This window comes from Sarcophilus harrisii, chromosome 3 (genome assembly GCF_902635505.1).
Source record: "Sarcophilus harrisii chromosome 3, mSarHar1.11, whole genome shotgun sequence".
In the NCBI taxonomy this organism is placed as follows: Eukaryota; Metazoa; Chordata; class Mammalia; order Dasyuromorphia; family Dasyuridae; genus Sarcophilus; species Sarcophilus harrisii.
Window position 1 is genome coordinate 10,038,575 of NC_045428.1, and position 15,475 is coordinate 10,054,049.

The 15,475-nt window shown below is 46.2% G+C and overlaps 1 protein-coding gene across 1 annotated transcript in view; it reads right to left on the reverse strand.

Moving 5' to 3' along the window:
• Nucleotides 1–15,475, reverse strand: part of CROCC2 (ciliary rootlet coiled-coil, rootletin family member 2) — a 95,476-nt gene that overhangs the window by 57,660 nt on the left and 22,341 nt on the right. The window contains exons 14-19 of the mRNA XM_031957495.1: nt 14,733–14,963; nt 13,306–13,499; nt 9,161–9,288; nt 8,014–8,183; nt 6,998–7,177; nt 4,992–5,126 (exon numbers count right to left, since the gene is read on the reverse strand). Of these exons, the coding sequence (XP_031813355.1) occupies nt 4,992–5,126; nt 6,998–7,177; nt 8,014–8,183; nt 9,161–9,288; nt 13,306–13,499; nt 14,733–14,963 (1,038 nt within the window). The remainder of the gene's footprint in view (nt 1–4,991; nt 5,127–6,997; nt 7,178–8,013; nt 8,184–9,160; nt 9,289–13,305; nt 13,500–14,732; nt 14,964–15,475) is intronic.

Genomic DNA, 15,475 nt, shown 5'->3' on the forward strand with positions numbered 1-15,475 from the left:
GGGGTGGAGAGGAGGCGGAGGCGATTTCTAAAATCTGGGGTTAGGCTGGGATGGGGTTAGGGTACCAAAGACCCACATTCAAATCCTGCCCTGGATAGTTTGTGGGCCTCCTGGGGTCTCTGTTTCCTCATCTGTAAAATGAAGAAGTTGGGCCAGATGGCCTGTGAGCTTCATTCCAAATCTTAATCTATTCCAGCCCCCTAAATCGATGCAGAGAAAATAGCCATTTGAGGGAGAGATTAGGAGGAGGGCACTAAAGAAGTGGTTGGGTGATCAGGAAGAGCCCCATTTGGGAGGTGGCTGGGAGGGGAGGCTTAAAGGGGTACCTCCGGGGCTCAGCACATAGTAGGTGCTTAATAAATATTGATTGATTGATATGGAGAACAATCCGGGCTTGAGTGAAGGCCCATGCAAAGGCCTGGAGGAAGGAGACAGCAGGAGGCATCTGGGCTGGAATCCAGTGTGTGAGGAGGGAGTATTTGAAAAGCAGAAGGTGGGACCTCCCCACCGGGCTTCCTCTTGGGGGCTCGTTTGATGGAGAGCCCAAGGATGTTTCTGCTCTGTGGGGGCGGCCTGGAGTCAGTCAAAGGCTCAGACAAGTAGAGCTGGAAGGACTTTCCAACCTCGTCTGGCCAGTCCTCCCGCTCCACAGAGGTCGACAATGGTGTCCAACGTCAAAAGTTGCCCCTTCTAACCAGCGCACTGGGATTTCAGTTCTTAAGCCAAACTCCAGGCTCTTGCCCTTCCAGTGCAACTTTCAGAATCACAGAGGCAGCTGGAAGGGAGCCCCGGTGTCCCTGAGCGAGAAGGCCCTCCACATAATCCAGGACCAGGGGCTGGCCAGCCCACCACGAGCCTCCCACTTCTGGACAGCGCCAATCCTTGGGGAGTTTTTCCTGATTTCCCCACATTGGCCTCCCCCTCCTTGCTTCTAATGGCCCATCCTTCTGTACATCAGCCTTTCACCTAGAAGATGGCTACCGTTCACTCCGCAGGACACTGAGACCCGCCCGAGATCCCACCCCATGAAGCACCAGCACGTGAACTGGGGTCTTCTCCAGTCTGATGCCGTTCATTAAGCCCCACTTTCTCTTCAGCCTCTGTTTCCTCCCCTGTAGGAGAGGGAAGCTCCCACTTGCCATCCCGAAGGAGCCCAAGGGTGTGGGAAGACTTTGGACATTCTGGGCCTGGAGGGCGCTGGGCTGGGCCCCACCAAAGGATTAAAGCTGGACAAGGAGGCTCAAGCTCGTTCAGGTGAGAAGCAGGGCAGCCCTTCCCTGTCCCGGGCCCAGTAATACTTCGAAACGTTGTGGGCTTTTGCTTATTGCAGTGCGGGGAACGGGCCTTGTTTATTTGAGCCTTCTTAGGGTTTCTAAGTAGTCTTTCCAATTCAAATGCCTTTCAATTTTGTTCGGCTTGGATTTTGTAAAAAATCCTTTTTGTAACTACTTGTTTGTTCTAGTATATTATGCTTCACCCCTTGCCCCTCCTTAGTGTCTTTCTTTGAACTGATCTCCCCAGTGAGTTAAGTCCAAGTGAGCTCATGCATACATTTATTTCTCTGATTCAATTCCATCCAACAGCCATTTACTGAACCTCTATGTCTGTGCCAGGGACCATGGGAAGCATTGGAGCCACAGAGTCAGAACTCAAAGCCCCTTCTTTCAAGGAGCCCATCAGCGGGGAGACAGGGAGAGGGGGATGCCGTGGGAAAGTGCAATGCAAAGGGATTTCTAGCAGGAGAGGGTGCTCACAGCTTCGGGGTCAATCAGTAAGTCAGCAGCACCAACAGCAGGTTAAGCACCTACTATGCGCTAGGAAAGAAGGTCACTTACTTGCTGACATTTCTAGTGAGTTGTTGCTCTTTCCAGACTCTCGAAAACCAGAGACATTTCAGGGCTCTGCCTGGGGTGGGGGAGTGGAAAGCATCCTGAACTTGGAGCTGGAAGCCTCACTCAAACCCATCTGGGCGCTCCCTCACTCTCGGACCCTACACTGGCCTTGGTTTCCTGGGAGGCACATTTGGCACATTAATTTTGTGCCCATAGTCCTTTGGGAGACTAAGCAGGCTTCAGGGTCTTCCCCTCTCAGACTGTCCGGTCGGCTTCCGTCTCCTATGCGCCCATTCATTCCGTGTCGTCTCACCGATTCGGTTATGAGCTCCTGGACAGGAAGGACCGAGTCTCCCCTCTGTATACCTTGTGTTCAGCATGTGTCTAATACATAGTAGGAGCTTAATAAGTGCCGATGGCTTCCCCTGCTCCTCTTGGATGCCTCTGATTCTTCATTGCTTCCTGATGTCCAGCCTGAATTTGTCTCTTGGCAGCTTTTGTTCATGGTCCCTAGTTCTGCTCTCCAGGGCCAAGTGCGGCTAGTTTTGTAGCACGGTGACGAAGGTCATGGAATTACAGGGTCAGGGCTGGAAGGGCTCTCAGGCTCCCCAGCCCAACCGCCTCATTTTTCAGATGAGTAAAATGGGTCCCAGGAAGCTGAAGCTATTTGAACCCACATTCTCGGGCACCGGAACCAATGCTTTTCCCATTTTAAATGGCTGCCTTCTCAGAGAAGGAAGAAATGTTCTCCGACATCTTGTCCAATGAGACTTCTCTTTACAGCGAGTGCTGCTTCTAGGTCTCTGCTAAGGAAGGAAGCTCCCCAGCCGGCATAACTGTGGGGTGGCCAAAAGTGGTCACCGACGGACGCCTCAGGGATGAGCGAAGGGTCACAGTCACTAAATCTGTCATAGAAAAGGGAGCTGTGCTGTTTTCTGTGAAGCAGAGAAGTGTGGGCCACAGGGCGTCTGGCCCTCTCACCTGCTCCTGAGTCTGTTCCAGGGAGGTGAATTTCTATGAGCACCTACCCCTTTGATGTGCAAATGCAAATGGAAAACTCTTGCTTTTCTCATGAAGGTATAAATCCAGACCCCAGTCCCAGCAGGAGAATCCCTTCAATGGGCAGGGCCACAGTGGTGGGAAACCTCCCTTTGCTTATCTCGGTGGGTCTCCCGCTGATGGGCACACGGAGTCTGTCACTGACCCGAACCTCTCTACCTCAGCTGGATCGGTGAGAAACTGTTCTCTGTGGAGGTAGCCTATTGTTACCTTCCCTCCATGCTTCTCTGCTCTAAGATCTTTCTTTATACAGGGTCCAAAGCAAAAATGAAGGACCAGGACATCCGTAGTCACGGGCACATGCCAAAGGACCAGGACGTCCGTAGTCACGGGCACATGCCGAAGGACCAGGACATCTGTAGTCATGGGCACATGCTGTCACTAAGACGGCTGTTTCTTTGGCCCAATACGTTCCAACATAGAGCCCGAGCTTCCCATTTCCCTTGAAAATGACGCAAGGGACAAGCTTTCTGGTGGCCTTGAATTCAGGAGGCGTTGAAACAGAGAGGGTGGCACAGAGATTGCTAAGTCAGCAGCGCGGAACGACTCTCTGGGCCCCCAGATAGCATTGGATTACAGTGTCCTCACTAACAAAATGAATGACCCGGGAAAACACAAGTTGGCTTTCCTGCCTCAAAGCTGCCTGGTGATAGGCAACATTTAGGATATTGTGGCTTGGCAGGGGAAATGTTTGTGAACTTCTTTCCATTCAAAAAGTTTACAGAATGGTTTGGGAGGGGATAAAGGGAGAGAGGGAATGGGAGGAAGTCTCCACAGTGTTTGGAGACCTCTTCAGGAACAGGGTTTTTGAGGCAATTTCCCAAACATGAGCTCTGCCCTTGGCTGTGCAGATGAAGGAAGGAGCTTTATCTAGAAGGATAAAAGTCCATGGGCCATCAATTCTCCCTCTAAGAACATGGCCAAGAAGGATTCTTCCAAGTGTCAGAAAACTTCTTCTTCTTCACTCCCAGGACAACACATATACATCCCAGCTCTTGTGATTATCTCGCTCACTTCCCACCTGAAGCTGGGGAAAATAGAATGGGGGAAATTGGGGACATCAAGGCAGAGTAATCACCCCCCTCAAATGTGAGGGGACTTTCTCCTCATTGTTACTTTGCCTCTAGACCTCGGGACACAGCACCTTTGTAACCCTGCTCCTTCCAGACCTCTTTAATAGAGGCAAAGTTGGGAGTCTTTCCTCTCACCAACAATGGGTTCCCTCTCAGGGGCTTGGTTTGAACTAGAATCTTCAGCTCTCAAAGTGAAATCTTTCATCATTGGGGACGCCCCATTGGGTTGTTGTTTCTCTTCTTGAGCAGATCAAAAAGATTCACAACCAAGACGATAGATATTGTATTTATCCATCATGTTCATTGGATCAATTGATTCTGCAACTAAATGAAAGAGACGGTCTCACCTGATAAAGGTGTCTGGGAATCCCACCCCTTAAACCTGTGAAGCTGGGCACTGTAGGGCATGATGGAGAATACAGAGAAGTATAAGTTGAGATCCAGAAGCTGAGAAGTATAACGTCAGACCCAGAAGCAGAGAAGTATAACTTCAGATCCAGATGCAGAGAAATATAACTTTAGATCCAGAACCTTAAGGGGCTTATAAATGAGATCAATCAACCCCTCAACCAGTCCAAGACATTGAGTGATTCCACATCCTCACCATGTGCTTGGAATCATGTAAGTGCTAGAAACAAAAATGAACAGTCCCTGTCCTTAGCCACCTTATGTTCTAACAGAGAAAAGGTAGCATATATAAGACACCAGAGGACAATCCAAGACAGAATTTTTAAAATTGTTGATGGGGGTTGCTTGATGGCATGGAGTCATTCTGACTCTGAGACGAGTGATCTATTCATTGTACTACACTGCCACTCTAAATTCAAATGTGGGAAACCAAGGAGTGACAGAGAAAAAAAGACAGATAGTGAGCAGTGGCAACCTGGGTAGTGATCGTCCCCCGGTATTCTCCTCTCTCTTAGTCCATCCACCAATCAGCATCCTTCTTCTGTGAACCAGACCAGCATTCTGCAGAGGCCAGTCAAGGCCTCCAGTGAGCAGAATGCCGCCCGTGGCCCGAGCTCACCTTGTCTTTCTCCTGCTGACTCAGAGCGTGCTGTTTCACTCGGTCAGCCTCCAGCTTGGAATCCTCCAGTTCTCGCTGGGCTTCAATGAGCTCCTCATACAACATTTTTTTCTCAGTTTCCTTTTGAGATAAGGCCTAGAAGTGATGAAAGGGGAGGTGAGGAAACTATGTTCTTGATCGGCAGAAAAAAACGTTTAAGTGATCAGAAGAGAAAAAAAAGAATCAAGCTTCTTAAGGGATTGTAGCCATGAGAATGTGCTCCATTAAATATTAAATTATTATTATTAAATATTAAATAATTATTTAGAGGAAAAAGAATCAAGCTTCTTAAGCGATTGCAGCCATGAGAATGTGCTCCATTAAATATTAAATTATTATTATTAAATATTAAATAATTAATTTATTAATTATTTGTAAAAGAGTAAGGGTCTAGAACCCAGAGCTAGAAGAGAAGGAAACTGGACCTGGATAACTTAGTATCTTTGTCAGTCAAACAAACATGTCCTGATTGGGAATTGTGGACCATCAATGAGCTGAGAAAGTCCCTGATCTGAATAGAACATCATAGGATTGAGGGCTAGAAGGGACCCCAGTACCAGCCCCTCATTTTATAGATGAGAAAACTGTGGCCCCTAGGAAGGTAATGACTTGCCCCATGTGGACAACCAGAAGAACTGGGATTCTTACTTGAGTTAGTAGCTGGTACAGTGTAATTTTGAACACAGAAATAATGGGAAAGAACAGAAGTGACATTTTAAGAAGAGCTCTTTTAAAAGCTATGTTGAGCAATAGGAGCCTTATTGAAAGGCTAAACTTTTTCTTCTCGTGGGATTTTTTCTGTTGATTCATCTTTTGATGACTCCCATTCCCTCCCATCTTCTCCAGCAGATTGCTCTCTCTACCATCCCCACTCTCTCTCTCTCACTAAATTTCAGTCTCTTCCCAGCTACTGACTGCTTCCCCATTTCTTAAAAACATGCCCTTGCCTACCTCATCCTCAAAACCCCCTCAGTTGGTACCTTCCCATATTTCTCCCTCCTTTTGTGGTGGCTACAGCTGGTCCTTCCATTTCTTTCCTTTCGCTTCCATATTAACTCTCTTCTCCAACCTCATCACTTAGAGTCGCCACTGATGCTTTTAATGACCAAAGCCAATGGCATCTTTGCCATTTCTTGACCTCTCAGGAACTTTTGTCTCTATAGGTCACCCTCTTCCTGATATTCTTTTCTCTCTAGATTTTCTTGTTGCTGCCTTTTCCTGGCTTTCTTCCTATCTATCTGAACACTTTTTCTCATACTCTCTAGCTGGATCTTTGACTCAGTTGTGCCCCTAACCATGGTGTCCCATAGGATCTTGTCCAGGATCTTCTGTTCATCAAGTGAAAACTTGATGACCACATCAGCTCCTATGATTCAAATTGAATTTATTGTTTTCCCTTCCCATCTGCCCCATGTTGCACTCTTTCAATCTTCCTCTTATTGTTACCACCATCCTCCCAGTGACCCAATCTAGATTTCATTTTTCATGCCTTATTCCTTCTCACCTTCCTCCCCTCTATCCAATCATTTCCCAAGACCTGCTGATTTTACTTTTTCAACATCTCTCCTTTATGCTCCCTTCTCTCCTCTGATACCGGCTACCAGCCTGATGCAGGCTCTTATCAACTCATTCCTAGATATTGCAATGGTCATTAGGGTGGGTCGTATGTGTGTGTGTGTGTGTGTGTGTGTGTTTAAATTAGTTATTTCCTCTGTTAGAAATTCCCAGTATGGAGACTTCCTTCACAGTTCTAGAATAGACTTATGGGGCTTAAATTCTTATAGGGGTTCAAAGAACTTAAGGAGGGCTCAAGGTGACAGAGCTAGTGTCTTAGAAACTAAACCTACATTTTCTTGATTTTAAAATTGGTTTTATATCAGTTATAATTTATGACTTTGTATACAGTGGGTGCTTAATAAATGTTTGTGGAATTGCACTGAATATGAATGGCCCTTGTCCCTCTTTACCTGCTGCTTCTCATGTTCCATCTGGAGAAGGCTTTCATCTCGCTCCCGTTTCAGGCGGAGGATTTCTTCATTTAGGTTTTCTCGCTCAGCTTCATATTTTGAAAGCAATTCTTCTTTTTCCTGTTCGAGTCGATGTACAGCAATCTCTTTCTCTTCAGTCAATGCCAGGCGCAGACTCTCCTGAGGAGCACAGGCAAGTTGGCAGGACAGCCCATCAGTTCTTGGGGCCAGAATAGGAATGGAGCAGGGAATAAAGGGAGAGCAGGACAGGAGCATGTTCCATGTGCCACTGAAATGTGACTCTGGAGATGATTCAGAGTTGGGGAGTTCTGCATGGAGTGTGTGATCAGAAGTGCAGGATAGTGGGAGGGGGTGAGCCAGGGCTTCTTCACTTATTTTTGTACTTTTTCCCCAGTCTGGAGAAACCTGGGGATCCCCTTTCAGATCCCATTTTTTAAAAATCGTGATTGAAGGAAATGCTATATTTCAATTAGAAGCCAGTGAAAACAGATGTATTTCTTTTCTATCCAAGTTCACAAAGCCCTGAAATCTATCTCTGGTCCCTTGAGGTTCTGTGGACCCCAAGTTGAGTATTCCTCATATAGAGGAGAGGAGGAAAGAAATGCCAAGTCAGAACCTGGGGAGAGAAAAAGGAACCAGTGATGGAGAATAAGAAATAGAGATGTAGAGACAGAGCCAGGAAAGTGTGGGCTCTGGAAACCAAGGGGAAAGGAAATCTAGTGGGCAGGTGTGGTCCACACTGTGGGCTGCTGCAAAGAGAGATGGCCAAGAGGAATAAGACCTGAAAGAAGCCTGTTGGATTCCTCCACTGGAGGCCATCTGACCCTTGCATGAGCAGTTTCAGTGGAGGCCAGGGTGAGAAGTTGTTGAGGTCAACTTGGGGGAGTGGGGATAGGTCTAGTCAGATGAATGAGCCGTTAGTCAGCTTACAGTAGACCCCACACCCTGCATGTGAACCTCTTGATCTTGCTGAAATGAGCAGATGGGGGGATTACCTTCTCTTTTCTCAGGCGTCCTATGTCTTCTCCATGGGCCAGTGCCTGGTTCCTGAGGGAAAGCTGAGTGTCTTCCTGGAGCTGAGCCATCTGCTGCTTAAGCAGTTCTGACTCCCACTTCATCTTGGTCTCTTGAACCTCCAGTTCATTTTGGGCTCTTTCCACTTCCACTGCAGGAAAATAAAAAAAAAAAAACAAAAAGATGGGCTATATGGACCATTCCCTGATGCCCAATTCCATTCTTGGCAGTTCTTCCTTATTGCAGGACAATTTGGGATGGGAAGATGGATACTGGGGGCTACTCCCTCACATAGGCTCTATGGGGAGAGGGGAAGGCACTGATTTCATAGACTTCAGAGGTGGAGCAATTGGTGATTCTTTTCCACTCCATAAGAGAATAAATCCAAGCCATTGACTTAAGGAGGGAAAAGACAAATATTCAGAAAAATCTAATAAGATGAAATTTCACAGGATAAATGTAAAGTCACTACACTGGGATATAAGAAATCAATAGTACAAATATTGAATGACACTTGTATGGAAAGCAAGTCATGAGAAAAAAAGTGTGACAAGCTTAGTGGAAAGCAACTTTAGTGAAGAGTCCATGAAAGCCTTAATTAATGCTTTTTATTTTAATTTAATTTATTAATTTATTTAATGATTTTTGGCTCCATTAGTAGAGGTCTGGTGACCAGAAGAAGAGAGGAGCATCTAGCCTGCCTTGGTCAGACTACATATGAGGGGGCTCCTGAGCATCCAGATGAGGGTGTTCAGGATAACAAGAGAATTGCAGAACACACCAAATTAGGGTTTGATGAAGCAGTTCGAGTTAGGAAGCCTGGAGAAGAGAAGGCTTGGAGGATACACAATAGCCATCCTCAGATATTTGAAGGAAAAGGGATTTGTCTAATGCTGCTTGACCCAGCAAGGGGAGGGGGGGCAGAACTGGGAAGACTGGGAAGAAGGGGAAAAGGCTGAGGCTTGATTTCCTGGCCATTAAGCTGTCTCCAAGGGAACGGGCTACTTCTACAGTAGAGAGTCTCTGCTCTCTACTGGTCTTCAAGCAAAGCGTCAAGGATGTCAGGCAGGGTTGAGGATGGGGGACTCCTGTTCTGGCTTCAGTCCCCAAAGGATGGCCCCAGAGTACCTTGGAGCACCTGCTTGGAGAGGCGGAGATTTTGCTGCTCCTCTTCCAGTTGCTCCTTCTGGGCTTCCAGCTGAACCACCCGCTGCTGGGTTGAGAAGAGGCTGTTCTCCAGGGACTCCTTCTCAGCCCTGCGGGTTGGGATCAAACAAGCAGAGCTGGTGATTTGGGCACATTCCCTGGGACTTCTACGAGTGTGGACAGAACTCAGAGAGCCAGTCACAGAATCTCGACTTCTACTCTTGGGCCAGCAATGTAGAAACGATGCCGATGATGGACATCTCAATGGTCAGCACAATGCTCTACTTTACCAATGTCTCATTGAGCCGCATTGCAGCCCTGGGAGAGTGGTGCTCTTATTATCCCCGAGCTTGGGCTTTCTGACACATTTCCCATTATCTCCCCTCATGGATTTTGACGTTTCGGTAAAGCTGGTGAACTTGAGATCCCAGTACCCTGGAGTTCTCTTTGTAGGAAGATGCTGTCAATCAGAATCCTCAAGGAGCTTATGTTCCCCTCGGGGATTCTGCAGCAGATAAATAAATGTCCAATATATAAAATAAAGTGCACGGTCATCCTGGGCGAAGGGGGGACTGGCACCCAGAGGATTAGGGAGAGCTGGTCCAGGAGGTGTTGCCTAAGTAGGGCTGAGGAAGAGAACTAGGGATTTAATGGGGCAAAGGTGAGGAGCCAGAGTATTGTTGGGAAATGGTAGAAGAGGAACCAGTTGGGTTTGGTCAGGACCATTTGGCATGAGAGTAGAGTATGTTTGTGGGGGGCTGTGTGTGTGTGTGTGTGTTGGGGGATTGTGTCATCAGCTGGAAAGGCGACTGCCTCCAGCTTGTGAAGGACATTGCCTGCTCAAGGTATTCTTTTGGATGTCGGAGTCAATGGGGAGAAGTGTAGGCTTCTGGGAGGGGGAAGGTATGGGGTTGGAGCTACCCTTTGTAGGTGTCAGTTTGGCAGCTTCTGGGGGACAGAGGGGAGACACTGGGAACAGGGAAGGTGATGAAGAGGCTGAAGGTGAGGGATGATGGCATCTGGGAGCAGGCTGAGGAGAATAATGCAGGGGGCCGAGGCAAGAGACCTTGTGGAGGCCGAGGGACCGAGACGTGGCTCGTGATGGGACTGGGAAGGTAGAAATGAGGTCATAGAGTCAGGGATGGCTCAGAGGTTGTGAAACTCGGTCTGGATTAGGGGCGGTGCCCTGGAATAGATGCCCATGAGATTAGTAAGCGTGGGGGCCAGGATTTGAACTCATATTCTTTCCTCTGGGTTTTCCTGCCTTTCTAACTCCGGGGAGCCCAGTCACTTCTCTGCTTCTCTGCTCCTCTGCGCCCTAGGAGTGTGTTGGCGACATATTCCGGCTCATTCTGTTTCTCTGGGCGTGTCTTTGCACCCCCACTGTGTACACCCCCAGACGGCTGTGTGGGTGACAGACATGGACCCGGGTCCGATAATTAAGGATCTTAGATTTAATCACTGTGGGACTCTTCCCCAGCAGACAGTGTCCCATAAGTGACGGCCGTCCCAGCCGGGACCCGAGCCCAGAGCCTCTGAGTCAGACTTGAGCTTCTCACCCCCAGACCACATGCACAGCAGTCACAGAGGACTCTGTGCAGAGCACCGACAGACACCTTTCGGCTCTTTTCAGAAAAGGAACAGGAAAAGGACTTGCACTGGGTGCCCAAAGACTAGTGTTTAGACTCCTTACTCTACCATCAGCCAACCATGTGACTCCTTGCCTCAGTTTCCCCTCGTGTCCAGGTGTATTACATGCTCTTGCCCCGATTATTAGGGTTTGTCGGGTGGAGGGATGTTTCTCATGCAATGTCTGGAATGCGCCCACTATCTTTTCTGTTTACTGTGAAGCCGGAGTCTAGACAGCGAGCCCCAGGGCGAGGGCTTGAGCCCTGACTCACAGGTCTGAGACTCGGAGGAGGGTGGGGGAAGAGGGAGGGGGAAGAAGATGGCTGATGCTCACCAGCCCAGGGGCATATGTTATCTCCCCTCCTCTCAATCAGATGTTCCCAGGGGCAGGTTTCTGAGTGAAGGAGAAACTCCTCAAGAGCCCAGTGAGGGAAGGCTTTCTGGGTCCCTCAGCTACAAGAGCCCACCTTCCCCTCCAAGGTGACCCAGTATGGAATCTCTCCATATTGTATATATCTCTATGTGGGCAGGTGTCCTTACCTCTATTAGAATCATCCTGGCTAATGTTTATACAGCACCGACTATGCTAAGAGCCTTACAATAACCCTAAGAGATGAGTGCTGTTATTAATCCCATTCTACAGATGAGGAAACTGAGGAAAAAATCAAGTGACTCAATCAGGGTCATCCAGCTAGTGAATGGCTGAGGCTAGATTTGAACTCAGGAAGATGAGACTTCCTGCCTTCAGGACCCTCACTCAGCTTAATACTAATCTTTGTTGGCTGGTTTTTGAATCGGGATGGAGGGAGAAGGTAATCTCAGCACAAGGGTATAGGATTGGTTCAGATCAGATCTGTTGGTGGAAAAAGGAATGATGGGTGTAGGGGAGTCCACACACCAAGCTGGAGTCACAGAGTGAGAAGCTATGGAGATAAATAAAGGCACTGTCCGCCATCTTAGCTAAAACCACAGCTGATCCTCCTAGGACAGGGAAGGAAAAAAGAGGTCTGAAAATCTGAATTCAGAAGCTCTGCAGTGGTGGGAGAAGAAGGGTCCTTGTTATAGGGAGGAGGGGTTAAAGACAGGACACCCTCCCCAGGTTAAGGGCAGCCTCTGGAAGGATCACCAACAAGGGCTGTGAAGGTGTGTGAATGTGAGAAGGGCTGAACCACCAAGAGCTTTGCCAAATGCACCCCAGGGGTTAAAGCTAGCAAGCTGGGAGGATCTGTCTCCTGGAGGGACTGCCTGACTGAGAACGAGATTCAAATCGAGCATTTATTAAGCGCCTCCCTGTGTTATTGGCAAAACCAAAGCAGTCCCTGGTCCAAGGAGCCTCCATTCCATTGGGGATGTTTTGTATCCACAGACCAGTAAAAAAGTCCAAAGAAGTTTGGGGAGGGGGTTGCTGACAATCCAGGGAATCAAGAAAGGCCTCGTGAAGGGGCCGGTCCTTAAGCTGAGCCTTAAAGGTGTGTGGGATGGGTGCTAGACCCCTTTCTCCAAACTAACTAATCAGAGACATCTTTAGGTACAAGGAGAAAGCATTTATTTAGTCCCTGCAGGGAGAGGCCCAGGGAAGCACACCTGGGAGCCATCCCAGCTCCTGTTATGTATGTGCTGGTGGAACATGACCAGCTTTGGGCTTGTCAGGATTTAAAAAGCAAAAGACCTGAGCCTTTTCATTGGATAGTCTAAAAGGCGTAATCATCTTTGACCAATGGTCCCCAATGTTGTCTACTCCCTGTAACTTCCTGAGGGTCTGACCTGTCTCTGGGAATAGGGATCATATGACTTAGTCTCAAACTGAGAAAACTCCATCCAATCAGTTCCATTCAAAGGGAACTAGAGATTTCAAGAGGCAGAAGTGAGGAGAGAAATCATTATATACAAGGAATGGTGAAGGCAAAGGTGTGGAGGTGGGAGATTAAATTAAGGTCATATGTCAGGTACAGGGGGCAGCTAGTATTTAGCACAATATTTGGTATTTACTAAAACTTAATAAAGGCTTTATCTAATCTGAGAAATAACAAAGTCTGATTTTAAGTATTCAGAGAAAACTAAGTTTCGTTAAAAAGAATGTTAATACATTTTATAACTTTTTCATTGGCTGAATGTTTATTCTTTCTGTTGTAGGACAGAGAAGTAAGAAACTGTTCAAATTTCAAAAAAGAAGGGTGTTAGCTTGTTTTTGACGAGTAGGGGAAGAAAAAGCTAAGCTGAGTAGTGGAAAACCCAGTATAGAGGCAAGAGGTGATGGCAGCTAGAAAACAAATGGGAAAAGGTAATGAGCTAAGTTTTTTGGATGAGAAGCCACATGATTCACTAGGCTCAGTTTCCCCAGTGTGTTAAATTAATTGATGTCTAAGATTTCTCCCAATTCTATCATTAGGAGATGATATGGCTCTAAGAATAGAGTCCAGGTGTCTAGGATTCTGGAAGTCTTGTTGAATAGGAAACTCAACTCTGATCTGGACACAGACAAGAGGAGGTCAAAGTACCTGAAAGCAGCCCTGTCCTCTACCAGGACTCGATTCTGTCTTTCTAAGGATGTCTGTTCCGTCACAAGTCTTATTTTTTCCTTGGATATTTCTTCTTTTTCTAGTATGGTTTGCTGGAGAGTGTCAGCTTGCATCTTTATCTCTTGCTTGCTGTGGTCTAGTTGTCCTTCCAAAGTATGCTTCTGACAGCTTACCTTTGGGATTTCAAAATGAAGAGCAGGACAGAGAAAGAGATAAAAGTGGGAAATGAGAGAGAAAAGTGGACAAAAGAAGCAGAGAGGAGTAAAAAACATGGGAAAGAGAGATGAAAGAATAGAATAGGAGAGCAAGAGAAGTGGAGAATAGGAAAGTGAGAGAGAAATGGAGAAAATGGGGGGGGGAGAGAGGGAAAAAAATGAGTTCAAAATGAGATGGGAGAGGTATAATTATTTCAAGCAAAATGAACTGCAAGAACCTAGTGGTTTTGACAGACAAAAAGTTATGTATGAGATTTTGATGGGGAAATATAACTTAACATTATAACCTTGGATGTTAATGGATTAAACTCACTCATAAAAGAAGAGAAAATGGAGAATAGTTTGGAAAACAAAACTTCAAGATTTTTTGCATATTAGACATAAGCTTAAAACATGAAGCTATATATACAATAGGGCTAAAATGAATGGTTGCATGCTTCCTGCCTCTTGGTAGGAAAGTGATGGAAATTTAGAAAAAACATATTTTCTGACAAGATCTATGTGCTAATTGATACTTATTTGTTACAAGGGAGAAATTCTGTTGGGAGATTGAGATATTAGATGTTGATAAGGATGCAAAAAATGAAGAAAAGAACATCAACAAAACATTGAAAATACACAGAAAAAAACAAAAGATTCAAAAGGGGACACACAAACAAAACCATTTTGTTATTACTTTGTTAAATTTAGTATTACTTAAAAAGACAAACTGTACTTAATGGAAGCTCATGGGCTCATATATAATCCTCTTTTTATCCTTTGTATTCTGACATGTTTGTACTGGCCGATGATTAAGTTTATAATAAAAAAGAAAAAAATTGAAATGGAAGGCTGAAATAAAAATCATTATAATTCAGATAAATTCCCTCATAGAGGAGTTATGATTATGATTTAAAAGAAGGCAACAAGAAATGGTATTGTCGTGATAAAGACAGAAAGGAAAACTCAATTGTTCTTAAAATATGCCTAAAGACCCCCTCATATATGCAAAAAAAAGTGCTTTAATGAGTGTATGTGTGTGTGTGGAAGAAGCTTTTGAAAGGATTCTAGGAATTAGCTTTGAAATACAGAGAAAGCCAAGAATCAGGAGATTGAGAACACTAAGAAATCTTCAAGGACCTCAGAAGCTACATCTGCATTGCTCTGAGAGTTTGTCCTTTCAATTCTTGGGGCACTATTTTCTCTTCTCACCTGCATAAGTCGTTCATGAAGCTGGACTTTCTCTCTCTGAAGCAGTGTCATCTCTTCCTCCAGGTTCCCTCTTTCCTCCTCTGCCATCTGCAAGCTTTGATCTAGACCCTGCTTCTCCCTCTGGATGTGGTCCAGCTCCTGGCCCAGATGAGCAAGCTGATTCCGAAGGCGGCTCACCTCTTGTTCTAGTTGCCATTGTTGGTCTAGCCACTGGTTCTTCTCCTGTTCCAACTGTTCGGCCCAAAAGAAAACAAAGAGAGTGTCTAGGAAAAAGAAGGGACTGAAATCTATGGAACCTAAAGAAAATATACTGCATTGGGAGGGAACATGGCCTAATCCAGGAGAAGGTGATGCTGACCTGTCTATGCTCTACCCCTACAGCGGGGGCTCTGAGTACAAAGGGGAAGTTGTCTTTCTGCTGCACACCTTCCTCTGAGCTCTTTATTCCTTCCCCATGGCCCTTGTGTCTTCTGCTTTCCTACCCCTAGAGAAGGATATAAATTTAGCCATTTACACCTTAGTATAAATAAAGTGATTTCTGTTTACTTCCCCCGAATCCCTAAATTTTCACTCAGATCTCTCTTTATGGAATGAATGACCTTGTCTCTTTTTAAGAGAATTTAAGGCATCAACAGAGTAAGTGGGAAAAAATCTGTGAGTAGGATGAAAGGTTGGTGTGGGAGAAAGTAGGTTGTTATATGTAGTCAGAGGATGTGGGCTGTGAGTCTTTGCCTTGAAGGACC